The sequence below is a fragment of the Pyxicephalus adspersus genome, chromosome 3 (assembly GCF_032062135.1).
Source record: "Pyxicephalus adspersus chromosome 3, UCB_Pads_2.0, whole genome shotgun sequence".
Lineage (NCBI taxonomy): Eukaryota > Metazoa > Chordata > Amphibia > Anura > Pyxicephalidae > Pyxicephalus > Pyxicephalus adspersus.
Window position 1 is genome coordinate 42,244,603 of NC_092860.1, and position 21,142 is coordinate 42,265,744.

At 35.1% G+C, this 21,142-nt stretch overlaps 1 protein-coding gene across 5 annotated transcripts in view; it reads right to left on the bottom strand.

Moving 5' to 3' along the window:
- Nucleotides 1–1,651: 1,651 nt before the first annotated feature.
- Nucleotides 1,652–21,142, bottom strand: part of ZNF462 (zinc finger protein 462) — a 57,353-nt gene continuing 37,862 nt past the window's right edge. For 4 of the 5 annotated variants that reach the window (XM_072404350.1, XM_072404354.1, XM_072404351.1 and 1 more), the window contains 10 exons: nucleotides 20,611–20,784; nucleotides 18,835–19,106; nucleotides 16,651–16,766; nucleotides 16,375–16,551; nucleotides 14,875–15,142; nucleotides 14,139–14,275; nucleotides 6,895–7,118; nucleotides 5,801–5,915; nucleotides 4,565–4,685; nucleotides 1,652–4,082 (listed from right to left, as the gene is read on the bottom strand). In XM_072404350.1, the coding sequence (XP_072260451.1) occupies nucleotides 3,923–4,082; nucleotides 4,565–4,685; nucleotides 5,801–5,915; nucleotides 6,895–7,118; nucleotides 14,139–14,275; nucleotides 14,875–15,142; nucleotides 16,375–16,551; nucleotides 16,651–16,766; nucleotides 18,835–19,106; nucleotides 20,611–20,784 (1,764 nt within the window). In that variant the 3' untranslated portion in view covers nucleotides 1,652–3,922. The remainder of the gene's footprint in view (nucleotides 4,083–4,564; nucleotides 4,686–5,800; nucleotides 5,916–6,894; nucleotides 7,119–14,138; nucleotides 14,276–14,874; nucleotides 15,143–16,374; nucleotides 16,552–16,650; nucleotides 16,767–18,834; nucleotides 19,107–20,610; nucleotides 20,785–21,142) is intronic. The other variant, XM_072404353.1, reaches the window with a different exon arrangement.

The following is a 21,142-nucleotide window of genomic DNA, read 5'->3' on the forward strand; positions in this document are numbered from 1 at the left end:
AGCAGAAGAAGCAAGTACTATGGAGGCTGGAAGAGGAGCCTCAATACTATGCCCAACATGGACCTCCACTACATATTCTACTATAGTTCTGTAAAGCAACCAGCCTTCCATCCCATAGCTTTTGGATACATGGCCCCGCCCCATAAGCAGTGGCATTATGTTTAATTTATGGGATACTGAATTCTTCTTCTGAACTTACTAAGGTCAACAAAGCATACTGCGTTGTCCAAGAAAAAAGGTGCTATGCTGTACCTAAACTACTCTGTCTAGAGTACCACAATCATGCAGGACATGACTACTGAAAGCTATGCATGCCTAAGCTGACACAAGGCAAAAATCCCCAACCAGGCAAGGTTGTGACTGGTAATGGGTACAACCTCTTGCCATTCCTTCAACACAAACAAATAGCTTGTGTACCTTGGTGGTTTGGTACATGTTAACCAATTAGATGGGCTAACAAGCTGCTGCAGAAGACAAGGAGCACTAGCATAAGACCTGATTAGTTTAGAAAGATCCCTGCAAGACTTTCTGCCTTTGCATTGAGACCTCCGTATTTTTTTTCCCAGGAAGAGGCTTTTCGCCTCTACTTTGAGGCGCCTTTTTGTCTGTTTTTTCAGGATTGTCAGTGTTCTTTCCAAATGTGCTACCAGGGAGTAATTGCAATGGTATTGTATGTGAGGTATGACGCTCTAATTTTTTGTTTCCTTTAAAGAGTTGCACAGTTTACCCAACAAACCCAGAGGGCTATAGCTTTTATTTTAGGTTAGATTGACAAAAGTCCAATAAAGTACAATTATGGTTTTATCTCAAAATCTTTCTTAAAAGATATAATCCATAAATTACCCTTTATTTTTTTGTATAACTGAGCAGGATTTAGGAACCCCAGAGAGCTGTACATTATGGGGTTTGCATTTTCCCATGCTGAAATAAATGCCCCTTCCCAACATTGTACCAATTTCTCCCCAGCACACACATACTATTTTTTTTAACACAGTGTTCCAGAGACCATAACAAACCATCATAATATATTGGCTTTACTGGTGCTCAGGTTCAGTTTAAATGCAAACATTAGGAAAATCTACCAGTATTAGCCAATACAGTTTATATACTTTAAAGGCAGGGAACGAATAATGACATACTTTAACCATCATCGCTTTAATACAATGCAATGCCCAGAGTAATTTACACAGCCTTGAATGACAATAGACCCGGGGTGGTGACTTGGGTTTTTCTTATTAAAGCTAAGAACCACAACTAAGACAATTTCTTACTTCTAGTCTGACTAAAGGAAGTAGCATCTGTTGGGCTCATCTCTCTGCTAACTTCTCATGTTGGCATATTCCCTCTCAGCACACGCAGCATACCTGATTGGCTTCTAATGCTGGCCCTCCCTTCTCAGTCTGAGGTTCATTTCATAGGGGATTAAAGAGGCTAAAACCACATCATTTTCTATACTTACACTAAATGAAAAAATGTAATGAGATCTAAAAATTGGAGGCGAGTATCATACTGTGGAAGACAGGTACACAATGGTGGCTTTTATTAAGCTGGTCGGACATAGTTCCCACCTGTCCCAATAAATGATTAGTAGGTTTGCATCACATTCAAATTAATTTTGGGCATTATATATGCCTGCTATAAAAAGGTACGGTTTGCAATTGAATCACACTTCAATTTTAATTAGTAAATAACTACAAACAGTCATTTAAAACAATAATGGTCCCATTGTTTAATTAACCGGTTAGCAAAGCAAAATCCAATGGTTTACCATATTTACAAGTTATTTAAAAAATAAAGTAGTGATAAAGCATCACACTTTAAACGCCATACAGTTTTTGGTAACCACTCCGTTGTTTCAGCACATACAAGGAGCTTCAAGAAAAGGCCAATCAGTATCTTGCAGTTTTAGAAGTCTATCTACTTTTTGCATTAACAAAAAAAAAAAAAAAAAAAAAAACTGTTTACAAATAGTTTCTTGAACTGCAGCCAGTGTCCTTATAAGTTTCCTTTTCAGAATTAGTACAAATTTACTGTGCCTTTTTTTTTTACACATAAATTAGTTATTGAACGCTTTGATAAGTGTAAATGTATGTACAAAGAACACATGTATGCAATAGATAGCCATCTCTAAAGATGCCTGTCTAGCGCTTATTTCCAGCAAGGTAAACCTGAAACAATTTCTGCTCAAATGCAAAGGAATGAGGTAAAATTGTACAGTAACTCGAAAGAGTCCCATGCTAAATTTGAATGAACACCACTTTAACAGCATGTAGACCAAGCACAGAAAATGGTACATAAAAAGTGCAATATGTTACTTTAAACATATACATATTAACCACAAATTTACCATGGTTGTTATTAAAGGTGTACTTACATTTCTGAATGTAACAGATAAAAAATACGTTGAAAGCGAACAATTAAAAATAAGTATTTGAAGATCACAGTTTAACTAAACAAAAAATCCTTTGAATATAAAATGATCTGTAATGAATGGACTTGGACTTGTATAGGGATCCAAAAAAAGTTCCATTTGTACCAATACATATTAACCACAGCAGACTGGGAAAACCGCTGTTACTATTCGCTGGTATCAAAGAACCCTGTATGGCACGTTTTTATATTTCAGAACATGGGCGTTTTAAATAAATAAGGAACATGCTGTGAATTGAATATGAAAGCAATGCCAAATGCAAGGCAGCATACAATTGTTTATCTCCTATGGTTAATGTGCGTCCAGTACACTTCAATGGACCCTACAAACAGTGCTCTTTAGTTCCATACGGAAAACCTGTGCACGTATTTATTTACTGGAGGATGAGTGTCTAATACATGAAAAAACCCAAAAATTTCCCCAGGACTGTATGACATCTAGGTGAGACGTGAATTTAAAAGACAGTAAAGGCCATTGGTCAATTTTATTACTAGGACCTGGGTGGCAAACATGTACTCCTGGGATTCAGGCAAGCAAACAAGTAAAAAATGGAGGATCCTTACTGTAACAAAATACTGTCCTAATATCTAAAGTCCTTTAAATGCGCCTTTTTGTTAACCAACTGTCTATGAGAAGTGCCTCAAATGCAGATTAGTATACCAAAAACAGGGCATTTCTTGGCTGACTAAGCATACAAAATAAATGGAAAACTTTAGGAGTAGTCTTACACACAGGTTTCCCCTGACAAATTCAGAATTGTGCTGCTTCTGTGTACTGCATGATTTAATAAACAGGCTGCAAATCAGAATTTCTAAATTAATCGTTAGGAAAAAAATGTTTTTTTACAACTGTTTACAAATAGATACCTTGTATTTTAGTAGGTTTTTAGTTTATTAAAACTTAAAAAAAAGTCACAGTATTTTTAAGACAAAACCCACAAAAGGATCTTCAAGAATAGTATTGTGTGCTGTGTCCACACATTTAGTTCTTTTTTTGTTCACTATTTTAGCAAGCTTTCCTGACATTCATCCGCTTTGAAAAGCAGCTTGGGTAAATGAAGAGAACTTTCTTGGTACTTTTATCTTGAGGTACTAATAGGATAGTAACCAACAAAAAAATGAAATTTTACTTCTCATCTCTGGAGTAAATCCAACAGTAAGGAAAGCATGTATTACAAAATTGTCCCAAAAGTGGTGCTTTTAAAAGTACTGCCATGCAGCATCAGTCATTCATAGCAGAAAAGTTGCACCGGAAAGTCTGTGTCCAAGTTCCATTAGTCCTTGTTCAACCAAAATTCATTTGAACAAATTATGAAAAGATGTAGTGAAGTCATTCCGTGACTCTATTTAATTAAACAAACTTTGTACACACTTGTATAAGTATCAGTGTTCGAAGAACAGAAGATGCTAGGAGTCCTAAAAAAGCAGCTTTCTATCCATTCTTCGACTGTGTCAATATTCAAGCAAATTCGTGTTCTGTCTCCTGAAATATTTATTCCATTTTGGTCACTACAATGTTCAGATATGAGGTTTTTGTTTCCTGGGAAATCTCAACACTTTCCTCTTCTTGCTTTGCTTCAGTGTACGTTTCTCCAACATTTTCATTTGGTATTTGGTTTTCTTCATTATCTTTTCCGTCTCCAATTACAGTCCTGAGGAATAAAGATAAGAATCAGTATACCAATGTGCTTGTTCATTATGGCTTCGGTGTGCATGATTAATTCTTGTAATTTATATATCTAAACAAAAAATTCCAAAAAAGAACCATTTTTAAACTTTCATAAAAAAGTCTGGTATCATACTTGGTCAGCCTGACAACAAATACTAACATTCAGGTAAGCATTTTTTTTATATAAAAAAACAAAAAACGTGACAAACATTCCTCTTAACCAACTATAGGTTGATAATTTCAGAAACCGATAGGGTTGACTTTGCAAAGTAAATTTTCATGGTGCTTAGTAAATGAGGAGAAACTAGGTGTCATTACACAATGAACCAGGAAAGCCCAATGTATACAAATAAAAGAACTCAGAAAAAGTAGACTCGAGTCAGCCTTTAAAGATCACTAGAAACGTTCATCAACTTTTTATGAGAACTGTATGGTCATTGGGTTTCTGAAAATCTCTCAACTTACATGCCATGTCTTAAAACATGTTTTTCCCATTCAGCTCTAAGTGCAAAGGTTCTTCCACAGAATTCACATGGGAAACGCTTTTCTTCAGCAGCAACCTTGACATCAGGAACTTGCAAGTTAACTAAACAAACAAAAAAAACCCTGTCATTATAATAGATGAAAAACTCTCTAAAGCTTCCTTTTTTTCATACAGCTAAATAACACTGAACTTATAATGTATAGAAGCCCATCCTGTTTGCCCATAAAGGTGTATAGGTGATATGTGAGATAGCAGTTATGGCTCTGATTGTGGCTGCTGTTCAGAAGGGGCTAGCAATAATCCATATTAGAAAACTGGACTTGATTGCATCTGCTTAACTGTTAATAAGCAGATGCATCTCCTCAATCTGTACTTAGGGGTGACAAGTCTGTCCCAAGTTAAACTGTCTGCAAAACCTAAACCTGGGCAGTCATTTAAATGACTAACAAAACTGATACATAATTTTTCTAATGCAAAATAAAATTGTGGACACAGTAATAAATAAAATACTATCAAATAAACAGACTTTTTTTATGATGGTCAAAGCCAGGTAGAACTATCTTCCACTATGGCAGTAACATGATGCATCAGGATTCAGCCTGGATGATAAAAATAAATGGGAATAGAAGTTCTTAACTCCTATTTGAAAACTGCTGACATCATTACACTTTTTTTCATTCTATACACATTAAAAGCTCAAACTTTTGCAAAAAATGTTTTTTACCTTTCCAGTGGGTCCTCCACCCCACTAGTTTTGTCTGGGGTGTGGTAAAATCTGGAGAAAAACTTGTGTTATTCCCCAACCCTGCTTCTTCACTAGGCAGGTACCATTGAGCCATGCCAGAAGACTCGCTGCCCTGCTGGTCTGAACATTGAAATCGTTCCCTATTAGTCTAATCTATAACCCTTGCACTGAATGAGATGATGCTGAGGGTCCTGCCTACAAATTGAAGAAGAGGACCAGGAGCTAATCAAAAGGGCTAGTAAGGTTAGTTTTACACTAGTTCAAGAATCCCATAGTAGAATTTTAGAAATTAACCCTTGTGTTGGGAAGAATGATGAACTGAACTGGTTAAAAAAAAAAACACAGCTTTACGTAGACCAGGGAAATACCAAATTACATCTAATCTGTAAAAGTATTCTGCACAGGAAAAAAAGGATTAGGTTATTTACATGGAGCAAGTCATTAGCAAATTCAAATTCAAATAGTTACCAACCTTCAAGCTTAGAAGCAGTTTCTTCTTCATCACTGCTTGATGGCTCTTGTTTATCTTTCATTTGTTCCAACTGATCCAAATTAACTAGCCCAACAAGTTCAAAATTGCGGCACACCTAAGACAAAATAAATAAATAAAGTAATAAATCAGATATTACAGCTGGTACTGGCTTTCAATAATGCATACCACCATATATAAGTGCCTGTGTTAGCAGATCTATTGCAAGACTGCCAGATGTAACCAATACTGGCAGCTATAATTGGGTATTCAAACAGTATATTAAAGTCTGTAAAACGGAAGGAATTTACCCACATACTTCCACTGCAAAAGTTAGTTAAAAGTTATTATTATGTGTAAGATGTTTAAATCATGTCAATCACTCCACAAATTACAATGTAATAATAAAAAAAGATAATGATCCTAAACCCACCTTCACTCTAAGAGATTCATTTATTTTTCTTAATAAATTAGCTTTTCAATATGCTTTATACCTGAAATTGGCTTTATAACCTACTGTCTTTTAAAAACATAAACTTTCTCATATTATGCGTATTATGCATATCATTTTTACATAAACAAAGCTTTGCTGTTTATGTTTAATTATTAGGTGCTCTCAGTGGCCATAAAAGGTAAAATAGGAAATTGTAAGATTTTATTAGAGGACTCCAAAGTCCCGAAAGTTTTATTTTAGAATGTAACATGAAAATTATTTTTTTTCTTTCCATCAGTACATTTTCTTATAATTTTAAAAAACTTACTGTTTGAGTTTTCAGATGCTTAATTAAAGCAGTTTAAATATGTACATTTATGGGATCCCTTTTTTAGTGGCTATCTGTATGTCTGACAGTAAAAAAGGACAGCCATACTGATGACTGCTGATATAAACAACAGTAGTAATATAGACAGATAGTGTAATAATTGCAATCCATGTAGGAAGACCAACATACTTGAGGGTCAGAGTGCCAGTAATGCACAAAGACAAGAGTCAAAGCATGTATATTGTAATAAATGTAAATATCCAATATATGTGTACCGAAAGGGCAATATAGTTCATATTTCCTAAATGTTTCATTATGAAGAAAAGTAAAGCATACCTTATGTTCCTCCCTAAGGTGAGTATCAAGTTCCTCATTTTGCTTAGTTTCATAATAACATAACTGGCATTTGTAGGGCCTTAGTTCGTTGTGCTTCTCGATGTGCTGCTGAAGGTTCTCATCACTGGAGCAAGTAAAAGTACATTTGTCACAGCGAAACACAACCCCCTGCAGTTGTTTTGATAATTTGGAGCGACAAACTTCAATGGGGACAACTCTCTCTTCTAGAAGAAAGAAAATTGGCAGTCACAAAAAGTTTTAGTTATACATAAAGCAAACAGTTATTGATAAAATAAATTATTTCAAGGCGTTCAAGACAGTTATTGGTTGTAATCGAACACAGCACTGTACAATGATAAAAGTGCCGATAGGACACAGAAGAAATTCCTGAACTGCCTCACAGCAACAAGTATTGATTACAAAGGAGTCCATCTCCTTTCAGCTTTATTTGGCAGTATGGCTTGGTATTTTATTACTGCTGATTTTATGGAGAAGCAGATTTCTAGTGGACATTGCTTTAGCAAATGTTGATACAACAAAGAACTTTGAACCACAGTCAGCAAGGCAATCTTGCAATACGAACAGTAAATGACCTTTGAGGAATGTGTACTGAAGGCCCTGAAAAGGACTTTTCAACAATATAGCACACCAACTAATAAATAAGTTAACCTACACAGAGAATAAAATGTAAACAGCTAAAGACAAAAATAAGTGTTTTCCAAAACACATTACATTCAAAATCAACTGTTGACATAACCAGAATGAACTGGATTTGCAGAATTCCCGTTAGCACATATAAGGTACAGAATCTAAACAAAACAAGACTATGTTAGGGCAGACATACTAAATCCGACACAGTAGACTTTTTGAAGGTCCAGCTTTTGGGGGTCATTATTCTCACTTTTTCACCAACTACTGAGTTACTGTAAATCAAGTTTAGGGACTAGCTGCTAACTTATTCTGGATCAGTAATTCACAAAATCACTATGGCAGCTTGCAAATCTCTATTCGTTTAATGTACAGTTCTGCATAATATGTTAGCGTTTTATAATATAAAAAAAATAATCCCAACAAAAAGTCCTGGGGGAATATAATACAAGTGTAATAAATTAAAAAGTCAAGGGGGAATACAATACAAAGGTATTAAATAAACCTATCCTTAAAAATATGTTAAGTGCCATTGCCAGCCACTTCTGAAAATCCTGTTAGGCCCGTTAGGAGTTAGAAGGCCCTATATGCTATAATACTTATAGTTAGGAGGCCTTATATGCTATAATACTTATAGTTAGGAGGCCTTATATGCTATAATACTCATAGTTAGGAGGCCTTATATGCTATAATACTTATAGTTAGGAGGCCTTATTTACTATGATAGTTGTTTTGGTCTGTTTCACAAAAGAGGTGTGATAATATAATATGTATTACTTACAATAAAAACGTATACTATAACAACAAAAATGATAGCCATTTCCTGAAAAACAACCAACAAAAGCTTTGCATAAACATAACTAAAACCACAAAACATCTGGATGACTAATAATTATTTCACTTATTGACCTATGTGCAAGTGTCAATGTATATGAACTTAAATTACAGGTGTAAAATTAAGTGCACATACACCCCAAACAGGGTGCTACATTCATCTTTCAGCAAAATCTGAAAGAATGTTGCAGAATATCTCAATAATGCAGGTTTTGGAGGACAGGAAGATCTCTTTTTCACCTCAGAAATTAGTTACACTATAATTACCCAAACATAACCAACACATTTTGGCTTGTTAGACTGTGTTTCTGGATGTAAAAATTCAACTACACCACCCTTAGCCCAATATTAATGGGTCTACGCTGGGCTTGGCAAGAGTAAGCCACAAATTATTTTAGGGAATCTTTTGTAGTGTTTGCAAACAAAACTTGCCCATTCACCCTGCTGTATGTGGAGATAGGATAGCTTAGGACAACCTGGCAACTGGTTATGTATGTGGACCTGCAGATACTGGAAAAAATGTTCTAAACCTGACAATTCAGATAAATCACTACAGAATGAAGACCATACTCAATCTTGCTGGCCATTATACTTAATTCAAAATATAATGGACACATTCTGAAGACTACAGTTATTTGGACAGCATGAAATGTTTCCACCACAGCTACTCACTCTGAGCTACATGCTTTTTGGTTTAAGGGAATTTTGTTCTTCTTGCAAGGCCCAGCAAACAATAAAGTGTGTAAAGGAAAAACATGTTTTTAGTTTTGAACAGAGAAGGGAATTGTTAAAACTCCTGTCAGACCTATTTGCTATCTGAATCCCATTGTACACTTACTTTTCTTTAGACACAACAGGAAGTAAGAGGAATGCTTTTTAAATGGGGAACACGGGTTTCCTACATTTAAAGACGAGTGGGAACCCACAAAAGAGCCAAAGGTTAATACTGACTTAAACATATAATGTTTTTAAAAAAAATTAATTCATGAGATAAAGCAAGCCTGTCTGTCCAAATTGTAGTTACCAAAAATTCAATCAGGAACACAGAAATGAACATCAATAACTGCTTTTGTTAAGTTTTCCACATTTACTGTGGCGGGGAGTGAAACCAGTGGTGGTGGGACAGGGATTTCACTGGAAGGAGAATTGTTTTCCTTAGGACCTGAAGGTTCATGAAAGCAAAGACACCTGCATCTAAAGAGATTGCGAACAATGTCTGCTCTACTAGGATAGGAAAAGGTTTTCTAAGGATTGAGGATTTTAAAGACCTTGAAGTGGAAATCGAAAAAAAAACAGCGGTTGTTACTCATTCCCTGCACACAAAGGTGTGAAGAAGAACAAGTATCTACCAGAATCTATCACACGTCCATTATTTGGACAAGCACTTTAACACTGAAGAAGGATGAATACTCTGATCTGGAAATTCCACACTGATTGTAAGAAGTTGCGTACCCAGTCCACCAGTGGCATTAAAATGATGTCAAATAAAGCAGAACCAAAGGCATTATCCCTCAAATCCCAAAGGGGATAAAAGCAACTAAGCACCCATAGTTCAGCACCATAGCCAAAAAAACCCAAGTGTGGATATAGAAATTATAGCCATATGAGAAATACGGCAAGAAGCTTGAGCTGAGCCTTTAGATCTTAATGCTTAAGAAAAGCTGACTTTACAGCATTTGTTAGGAGAACTTTTGCTAGTTAGCCCTTGTGGCTTACTGAAATTACTTCTGAAGTAAGTCAAGCATCAGACTTCCCAAACAGTTATGATCCTGCTTAAGTCGCTCTGCACATAAACAAATGTGTTTAGACAGGCAGATGTATCTCTATCCTGACAACACCGAACCCGAGAATGTAGCCATATTAACATGGGAATCATATTAATGGAGTCAGCTGCTCTGCCTTTCAACCACTTCCTAAAATATATTCATGTAAAGAAGTGGTAAACACTAAATGGTGATGTGCACCAGCAAGTTGATAACCAAACCCAGGAACCTTTTTACCAACACATGATCAACTGCAATCCTTAAGCAGCTGTCTATGCTTGAATAATGACATATTCATGGTGCATGCTTGGAATACAAAGTAGTAATAAACAACATAAGATGGTATCATAGGAATAGGAGGAAAACTAGGCAATGCTAGAACAGTCAACAAGTACAAAGCCTATTACTTTTCAGAAGCACAGCAAATGTCAGGATAACACATCTCACAACTTGATGTTCATGAAAGCAGAATAGCTAGGAGAGAGGGAGGGGCTATTTTTGTCTCTAAAAAGTTCAGGACTGCTTTTAGACTAGAATACAAATGATTCTTAGCATCTGCATCAAGTGTTTCTGCTTTGCGATGTTTAACAGTAAAGCAGCCCATCAGATATATGCAGTTTAAAGCCATTACTATTGTCTCCTAATGCACTCTGCCATACTCCATTGATAGTATTTTTTCATTGCACAACTGCCTCCAAAACCATACGGATAAAATCACTCAATATTCATGTACCTGTACAGAACAGTATCCAACAAGATGGTGTATATGAGAAAATACCAAAATTATCATGCTCATTTAGAAATGACAGGGGCATGCCTATAAAAAAAATCATATAAAAAATCACCACTGCCACAAAAGTCTCCCTATACATAGCAGAGGCCAAGGGTTTCTGTTTTGGTGTGCTGCCTTCAGGGATGAATCAACTTTTTCCCCCCCAATCTTTCCCATACAATACAAACAATTTGAAAGTCTATGTTCCCCTTTAGATATTAGAAGACACTCCCCAAGTATCATATAAATAAACACTCCTTATGATCAATCTCTGCCTTCCTTACATCACATTAAAGAATTTATACTTGTCTTGCTTGTATTTCTTTCAAAATTAAAAAAAATCTGAATGTTCTGTTCTGTTTAAATGTTCTTTCTGGTAATGGGATAAACATACAATAGTAATTTTCATATATACACAATGCTAAGCTTGAACCCAATATCCTAAATAACACAATGTGATTTACCAATTGTGTAAATCACTCCAACCTAAACTATGGAACCAGTTTAAATAGGAATAAATAGAGTTTGATGCACACAATAGTTACATTTCTAAAAACACTTGTTTAATTTATCATCTTTCAAAACATACTATTTACAAACAACAAATACATGTATGGAAAGCAAAACCAAATGAGCCCTTATTGACAGTAAGGATTATTATATACAGTACACTTGCTTGAAAGGTCAATCTGGAACAACAACTACCAAATAGTCTAGTAACAATATTACATAATTATTATATAACAAATAAAACAATTATAATACTGATGGTACACACATCTGATAACCTAGTAGTCTAAAACTAAAGGTTCAATGATAAGTGTGGAAAACACCAATGGGACACTCAAATAATGAGGAATGCATACAATGTAAGTATATTACAGTACATGAACCATGCAATACATAGCCAAAATAATGGTTGAAAAGATAATGCCCTTCTGGAAAATAGTGTCCCACACACATCCCACAGTCTATAAAAACAAGCTGTGCATTGTATACATTTTTCCAACACAAAACAACCAAAAACAAAATAAAAAATGAGGCTTGTGAATCAGCAGTGACAATATTGACTTTCAACCCCCCTTGAAACATGTTTCTCATCCCACCGTAGTACATGGAAGCACATCCTACACAGGTGAAACTCTGCCATCAATAGATATTTGCTGGACTTTGCAGGGAAAATTTGGTTCAGAATAACTTATCATAAAGTGCTATAGCACATAAGAGAAGAATTTGAAGAGGAGTTTGATTCTAAATATAAAAAACCCCAGACATAGTTGTCAATATGAAGAACTGTGTTACAGTTTACCAAGACAGGCATAATGTATAATGATGTGTCATACTCCATAAACAGAGGTTATCTTCAGCCAAAACAATCAGCAGAATCACAATTATAAATAGACTAGTTTCACTGTTACAGCAAGTTGTGCTTGGTCACAATGCCTCAAGCCTTCATATGGCTCCTTTTAATGTCATGAGCAGCCTCATTAACCAATAAGGTGGCTCGATAGGCAAGATTAGGGTAAGGCAAGGTTGATGGGTAAGATGACGAATGGGGCAAGGCCAAACTTGACTGTTTGGGAATTTTCAAGATTTGTGTAGGTATAGCTTCAGATTGTTTTGACATGGGATTTCACTAACAGCAACTGCTTAGGTTTGTGAGATTGACTAGAACCTTACCTGGGAATCTGCAACAATAGGATTAGTCAAATAGGGCTAGCCTAAAACTTTAAAAATTAAAGAACTATGTTGTGGTTTTCCGGGAATACGAATAACACAATATTGAAAGTTTGCTTCTTTTGCCCCTATTATTTGGAAACATGCTGAACAAGGGAGCAAGTTCAATGGAAATTTACTGTAATTTACCTTTGTCAATATATAAAGGACCATTCCAAGTAAATCCAGGGTATATCCTGTTATGTAAAATAACTTTTTTATTGATATTAAAATCAAGTACAACTACTTCTACTGGAATATGTATGTGTTTTACTGTGTACTAGATTTATATTCTAATTCTCCATATACCCATCTATATAATTACATTTAAATATATTAGTATTAGTTCAGAACCCAACTGTTCTAATCAGTAAAGTGCAAAACTGTCCCCACCCTGGCCTGTTTACATAGCCCTGGCAAAGATCTGCTGCTGACTACAAGCAGGGTTGTAATAGAGATGTATGCATCTTCCTGAAAGCTGCTACCTAAGCAACATTCTCAGGCTAAATTATAAGGAGCAGTGGCATATAAGCAGAAAAATTGAAGCTGAGCAGGACCAGCAATTGTAAGGGTGGAGCACCTGAGATGCAATCAAGCAGTTTCAATTTCAAGCACTGCTCAACCAAATAAGATATTTTTAAGACATTTTAAGTGTTTTTAAATATTTGAAAGCAGTGTCAGAAGGGTGATTCCAACTTCAACAAAATAGGGTTTATGGTTGTCATTGAAAGGAGTGTCATTGAAATATTTGTCACATCTGACATGGTCAAAAAGAAAATGTCCCAAATGCTTGGTGAAAGTCTCCATATCCTGTATTTATCAAATGAGAACAATCATCAGACAAATTCATTAAATAATTCAGAAAGTCTGTGACAAAATGCTTTTGATGGCAAAAAGGTTTTTGTTTCCCTATGGAAACCCTGCATGGCTGGATCCAGTTATCACAAGCTTAATCAGGTGTGTGTGGCCACCATTATGGAGTACAATTTAAAATGCATATACTGTACATGTCCATATTTCATAATAATGTTACCATTATTGTTCACTTTCTTTTTATCTTTTTTTGCAAAATAATCACAATTCTTAATTGTGCAATTGCAAAATAGTTTATTATGTTTATGATATACATTTGCAACTGAAACCAAATGTAAACTGAGAAGTCTACTTAAACCAAACCTGTAAGGACAGAAATACAAGGGATGACTTCAGCTCCATGGCTGTTATCCTAATCCGGGCTTTACAACCTAGTGAGCAACTGATCTGGGACAAATATGCAGGACGAAGTTCACACGTACTAATTGCTGGTCAACAAGTCATAAGTTACTCAAGCATAAAAAAGGAGGTAACTCTTAAATTCTTTGAAAAATAGACAACAATTCCAGATTCATCTGAATCCAACAGGTTTAAAGACCAAGCCTAAATTATGGAATCACATGCAGTCTGGTTTGCATTCTATTCAATGCTCTTTCTGATATAAAATAAAAGAAAAAACAATATAAAACAACCCTTACCTCTATGCAGGACAATATGATCAATCATATTGTGCTTAAATTTGGTATGATACAAGCAAAGGGGACATCGAAGATCTTTGGGCCCCTCCTGAGGAACAGCTGAATGGCCTGCTTCAATGTGCATTGTAAAAGCAGATCTGTTTGGAGAAAAAATAATGCCATATTTAAGATAATGTGTAATCAATAATTACTTACCACCAATTTCTGTTATACCACATAAGGCTCATCAACAAAATGTTGTCAATTGCCATTTATCTGTTAGGAGGTAAATTGTGTGCTACATACTAAAAAAAATCTACTTTTTGTAATTATTAGATAAACAAGCTTATATTTAGAACTTTACATATATACAGAAATATACAGAGGGTATTTTAGCATTTACCACCATTCCTGACCTTAAAATCATGATTTGAAAATTAGTGCCTTGAATAGTTTACTGCAGTTGTAAGGTTCATTCAGCTTTATCAACTTTTTTAAAATCTACAAATTCTTTTAACTGGCATTGAGATGGTAGCTTATGATCTGACTAATCCCAAATATACATGATCTTCCAACACCCACTGAAGTTAGTGGTCACATCCTAATGCATGTATATACTTGTTTACACCCAACCATAGGTTTGGTAATTGTATCAGCTATGTACTCCATACCCATACACCAGTCTTCTCTTACAATCACCCTTCATGCATAACCATTTCATTGGAATGTTAGGTAAAGCACATTCAGTTGCTCTTACTTGAAGCATGTATAGAAGGAGCATTCTTTGCACTTAAACAGCTTCTTTCCTCCATGTTTGTCCCTGTAGTGACGACGAATGCTTTGAATATACCCAGAGGCAAAGTCACAAAATTCACATTTGAGAATGATATCATTTTTAGGGTCAGATGTGGTTTTAACTACAGGCACAGGTCCAGGACTATTATTGCTGATATTTCTGGCTAAAGCTGCTGACTGGTAGTGATTGAGCTGTTGCTGGACATCTGGTGGCTCAGAATATAGAGGTTCTATAGAAGAAAAAAGCATAGACAAAGTTAGAGGTAACACAGAAATGCAAGAGGCTCCATAACTTCGAATTTGAGCCTCAAATCTCAAAAGTAGCATATACAATCATCTTAGCACAGTAGCTCTGGTGACACAGCTCACGATATGGACACCCTAACATATGGTCCTATGCTGGATTCCAATATTTTATTTTCAACTTTTTTATTATTTTTATTATAACTTTAAAACTAGTTTTATTGATATGTGCAATAAATTCATGACACAAAGGAAATGACACAAAATAGTTATTTCAGAATAAAGGTTAATGATGATGATAGTGTCTGTGTAACCGTGATTGTTAATATACATTTAAATACAATCTTGTATTATTAGTGTTTTCTAGTCATATGTGGCCCTCTCACTCTGTCGTGGTTCCAAGCAATTTTATATAGAATAAAGCCACAAACTTCTTTTTCTAGTTTCTAAAGGCTAAACTGCCTAATGTTATTTGTAAGGTAACTACTTTGTATGTATATCCCATTTGTGGGAAACAATGTTGTAAATTGAGTTGCACTCAACTCAATTAAGGTCAATTATCAAAGTGTTCCTTATTTATGGCATTACATAAACCACAATTTGTAGAAGTAATAAAGCTACAGGCAGAGAAATTCCACCTAATCTGGTTTACCATTGATCACGTCAAGTGAAGAAGTAATTCTTTTATAGGAAACATTACGTTTCAAAAATTGTATCTCATGTTACAATATGCAGGGTAAAATGGGATTTTTTTATATAGCTAAACAAGTAAGTTGTTCACTGAATTTTAGGCTTTACCCTATCCATGTATAAAAAAGTTAGGGTAGGTGGAGACGAGGTAGAAATACACAACAGACTGTTTCTATAGATAGTACAGAAAACTCTTGTCTTCATGTGGAGTTTGAAGGTTCTCCCCATATTTGCGTGGGTTTCCTCCCACATTCCAAAAACATACATTTCGGTTAATTGGCTTTCCCCCTAAATTGACCTTAGACTGTATTAATGACATATGACTGAGGTAGGGCCATTAGATTGTTAGACCCTTTAAGGGAAAGTTAGTGACATGACTATGGACTTTGTAAAGCACTGCATATTATGTTGGTGCTATATAAATACTGGTTAATAATCATGTGCTTTATAGGGTTGCGTCTACAGTCACAAACTTATTTGAAATCTTTAAGAATCAATGACAACATGGTGACAACATTTATGTACTTACCTTCCAGACCTTCCCTCACAACTTGTGAATTTTGTTTGGCACGTGGGCTACTTGGAACCATAGCTCGGAATTTCGGTAGTGTGAGAGCTTTTCCGTGGGCTTTTATACAGTGATCTTTCAACTGACTGATTGTCATTTTTGATACAGAACAAAATGAGCACTTGTAGGCATGTTCACCTAAAAATATACAAGAACGTTAATGGGGTAAAACTGTACATCAAATTTTATAGTTTTCAATAACACTGAGCATCATGCCTTTATCACAAAATAACTTACCATGTGCTTTTGAATTATGGTTTTTCAGACGGCTATTTGAAGAAGATTTAAACGGGCAGTGTTTGCATCTAAATGGCTTGTGATGTCCATGGTGTTCCTGAAGGTGTCGATCCAGACTGGGCAAAAAAATAAATAAAAATAAATGCATTCTTGTACTCTTTCCTTTTTTTTTTTTTGGTTACTTTTTATATTTGAAGGTTTAGTACTGTTTCTACAACTACATGCACTACAGTAGGATAATCTTTTGATTTTCTTAAATGTATTTTTATTGTATAGGATGAATATGCAATAAACTTAATTAATGTAATAACTGAATGTATTAATGTATGCTCTAGGCATATAACATTTTTGGGAATGTTAGGGTAATGGGAAACATTTGGCTCCCTATTTCCAACGGTGCTTTAGTGAGTTTTGAAGGAACATGTTTCTGGCCCACATTTTATATGGATATATTCATATGGTTTAGTGTATAGAATGTTTCCTTGAATGAAGAAACACATTTATAATTATGTTTAATACACAAATAACCATATTTGTCTTTATACTACTACTTGAATAAAGTTACTTGAATATAATATTTCATTGTGTTCTAACAATAGCAAATTTGGACTATTATTTAAAGATTATTATACTTTTAAGTTATGGCAAAAGGTATCTAGTAAAATCACTTAACACATGAAAACTGTACATAATAACTGCTTTAAGTAGTTTAAATTGATACAAAAATAATTCAGATGCATTTGGTCTAATTCATGTTGTCATGCCTGCAAGAGAAATACATGATTGCCTCCAGTAAGATCCCTGTTATCTGCATATGTTCCTAAACATTTTCTCCAAGGGTCAAGGAGAGGACAACCAGAGATTATCTAGGGATACTTATGCATTTAAATATGTGAACAGCAGAGGTGTCTGCTTTCTTAACAATATCAAGATAGCTCAGTGGTTGTGTTGGTCTTTTGTACAGTGATAAACTCTTAGTCAAGTGTACAAGGCTACATACACACGTCAAATGATTCGTGTCTGATTATCGTTTCAGGGATAGTATCGGACGAGTATCTGACATGGTTCATGGATCTGTCCTAGGGGATCCACGAACGATGAATGACCATAATGCAAGTGAAGTGGAGAGAGCGCAGTGGGGTGCTGCTCACTCATTCTCCAACCTCCCCTCTTCATAAAGCAGAACAGCGCTGCATGTACAGTGCTCGGTAATGCATCTTTCAGTCTTGTCCTTGGAAAGGATCATGAAAGATAATTTCCAACGGCAAAAGTCTAACGTGTGTACATATCCTAAGGTGTCCTTCCACTTTATAGTCAACTGGACTATAATGTTGGTGTAGTGCCCATAATCAGGTAATGTATGTACAGCATTAAAAGTTGGATACCAAATAGCCTTAATTGAAGATATACATTCACATAAGACTGCATGAGGCAATAGAACTTATTTGTGAACCTATATGTGAATCTTAGTCAACTAATGTTAATGTTGCCCTGCACAATGCCCGACTTCTACGAAAGTATCAAGCCTCTGCACTGGTCAAATATGGCAATGAACATGAAAGTCCTTTTTCATATTTATGTTTCATGAATATGACCTATGGCACACTTTTTATCCAGCCTTTAAAAAAGTAGATGGTTGCTTTGCTTTTCTCAGCTTACATTAAATCAGTCTACTCTAGATGACTACAGATACCTTGTTCAGGGCATACTTAGGGCAATATGCAGATAAGGAGCACATACTGAAACACAAAAACTGAACAGTACCAATATAGGCATTTTGGTACTACAATTCACAGTAAAACTTTAAATGGAGTAATTATATTAATGCAGTATCTTTGATCTAGAATGCAGACATTTAGTGTTCTTTTTTAGCACAAAAATTTAAAATCCAAATATTGTTATGGGTATTTAAATGCATGCTAAGTATTATGCCATTTGCCAGGAGTCCTGTTTTAAAGAAAATTTTAAGCTTTTAATATATCCTTAAGACAGCACTTAAATCAATACACTTTTTGCCTTAAATGCAATTGGCCCTCAATCTGAATTCATGTAAAAACAGGAAAAACATACATGAAAAGAAAAAAATACTTCTAAAACAATGAGCATATTAATATTTGCACAAGTAAAATGAATATACACCCATAAATCAAACTGAATTTTTTAATACTTTCTCAAAATCCTTACTTGTGCCTGAAGGCAGAGACAAAGGAGCAGAACTGGCAGCTGTATTTGTCTTCTCGAGTAAACATGGCAAGTGCCAAGTGACTCCTCTCATGGGAACGCAAGCCTTGCATAGACATTAGAACACGGTCACACTGCTTACAAGGGTAGCCACCAACCCTACATCGCTTTGGCAGTTTTGGTTCTATTTTTAGTTCCACAGGTGCTTCTTCTGCCTCTGGTTTTGAATCTTCAGGTTCTTTTTCAACTTCTGTAATACTCATTTCCATGTCATCCTTTCAATGAAAGAAGCAAAAAGAGGAGGTTTTCTTTAATGAACCTTTGACAGAATTTTAAGAACCAATATTTATATAAAATCAGGTGGATGACACATAGGATGAACTTGGCACAAAGTCAACAAGATGAAAAACATTAGATTTAAAAGAAAAATATAACGGTGAATAATAATAATTAAAAAATCATCATAAAAACCTATATACGTGTATAACAGAAACATTGCTCAGCAGACAAAGGGCTGGGCAGTATTTGCATCCTCCACCATTCAAAGATGTGTAATTAAATGATATCCAAAAACTAGCATATCAGTCCTAAGATATGTGGCTTCATTTGTTTTCTTTATTTGTAATGCTCACTCACTGCTGTGTATTTTTTTGTTTTGTTTAGATATGCTTTCAAGCCAGGCACAAGAATGGTGGTGGTTCTACCTGCTTGATAGATAACTATCAAACAACAATGTAGGAGCATGCAAACACTGCATGCATTAGGAGCATGTTGCCTGTGTTATACAGGTACACATACATATATTTTTGGGAAACAGTGTGGAAGTGTAGAAACATTTCAGTAGTTTTTTAAAACTTCTGGACTCTTATCTCATTAAGATTTATGGAGATCTCACATATACAAATGAAGTAGATGAAATAATTGTTATGAATGCAACACTAAATACATATGCTCCATGTGCTTTACTAATAGAATAAACCTACCCCTCACTGGCTGACCCGCACAGGTTATTTGTTTACATGACAAACCTCCCCATCTTGTCACCTGCACTGCTAGCAATTTCAAAAAAGCTATCCTCCACCTATCCACTTTCCCCTATAGGCAGATGGGAACTGAAAGACAACCAGCAGCAGGACTGCATTTGCAAAATACCTAAACTGAAGAATCACTGAAAGGACTTTAATTTTCATATCTTTATTTTTCTTGCTTACTACAGTTTACTAACCATGCTTGCCATCACTCTATGTATTTCCTTGCTATTCAGAATAGCAAAGTTGAGTGGGTAAATTCACTTGTCTGCCTATTAAGAAGATTGCATGTACTCCAGGGTGGTCTTGGGACTGGGATAGAAAGCTCCATAAGAACTAGACAAACATATTTGTAGGAATTCACTGCACAGAGGTTGGCACTGTAGAATGTTCAACCAGTATGGTTTTCAAAAATATCTAAACCTAGCCATACATTAATTAACTTCATTCCACCTCTTTTCAGTTTTTGAAAATTATTTAAACTTACCTGGCAGATACTTGTAAAATTGGCAGAAAATGTCCCACCTGACTAAACAAGGTTCATTCAACTTCACACTAAATATCAATCACTTTTGGCTGATTCAAATTACAAAAAAAAAAAAAAAAATATTGGTTTATGATGAATCAATAAAATTATCAAATGAAAGGCTCAAACAAACAGGAAAAATATCAACCCCGTGTATGGCAAACAATATATAAAAAAAAACTGCTCTAGCATTTTAGCTGATTTTACTAGAAGTTACAGTTGTACCTTTAATTCAGGTGAAAGTGGGGGATCGTTTCCGTACTGGATGTGTTTGCGAAGATGATTACAGATGGCTCGAAGAGTGGGATGGACTTCCACGCAGAAATTACATTTGTAACCCACAACTGCCTTTTCCTTTAATCCCTTTTTCACTGTCTCTTGATCATTTCCTGTCTGTAACTATATCCAGAAAAATGCACAAAAGTCACAGCCATATAAAACACTAAAATGAACATTCTTCACAAGTAGTAATTGGCGACTTTCTACTTGGTTAACAGACGAACTAGAGAAATGGCCAATTTAGACTAAGTGTCTTAACTAAGTGTCTTATTACTCACAAGGTACTGCTGGATAATAATGCATTGTATAAAGTACAAGAAACAAAAATCTCCATCTCTTTTGAATTTGTAAAAACAATTGTAATATTTAAAAAAAATTCAAATTTACAGTTGACTAAATCCATTTTAGAGATCATCATAATATATGCCAATAAATTAAAGTAAGGATTCATAATGCACCCAATCCATTATTTTAAATT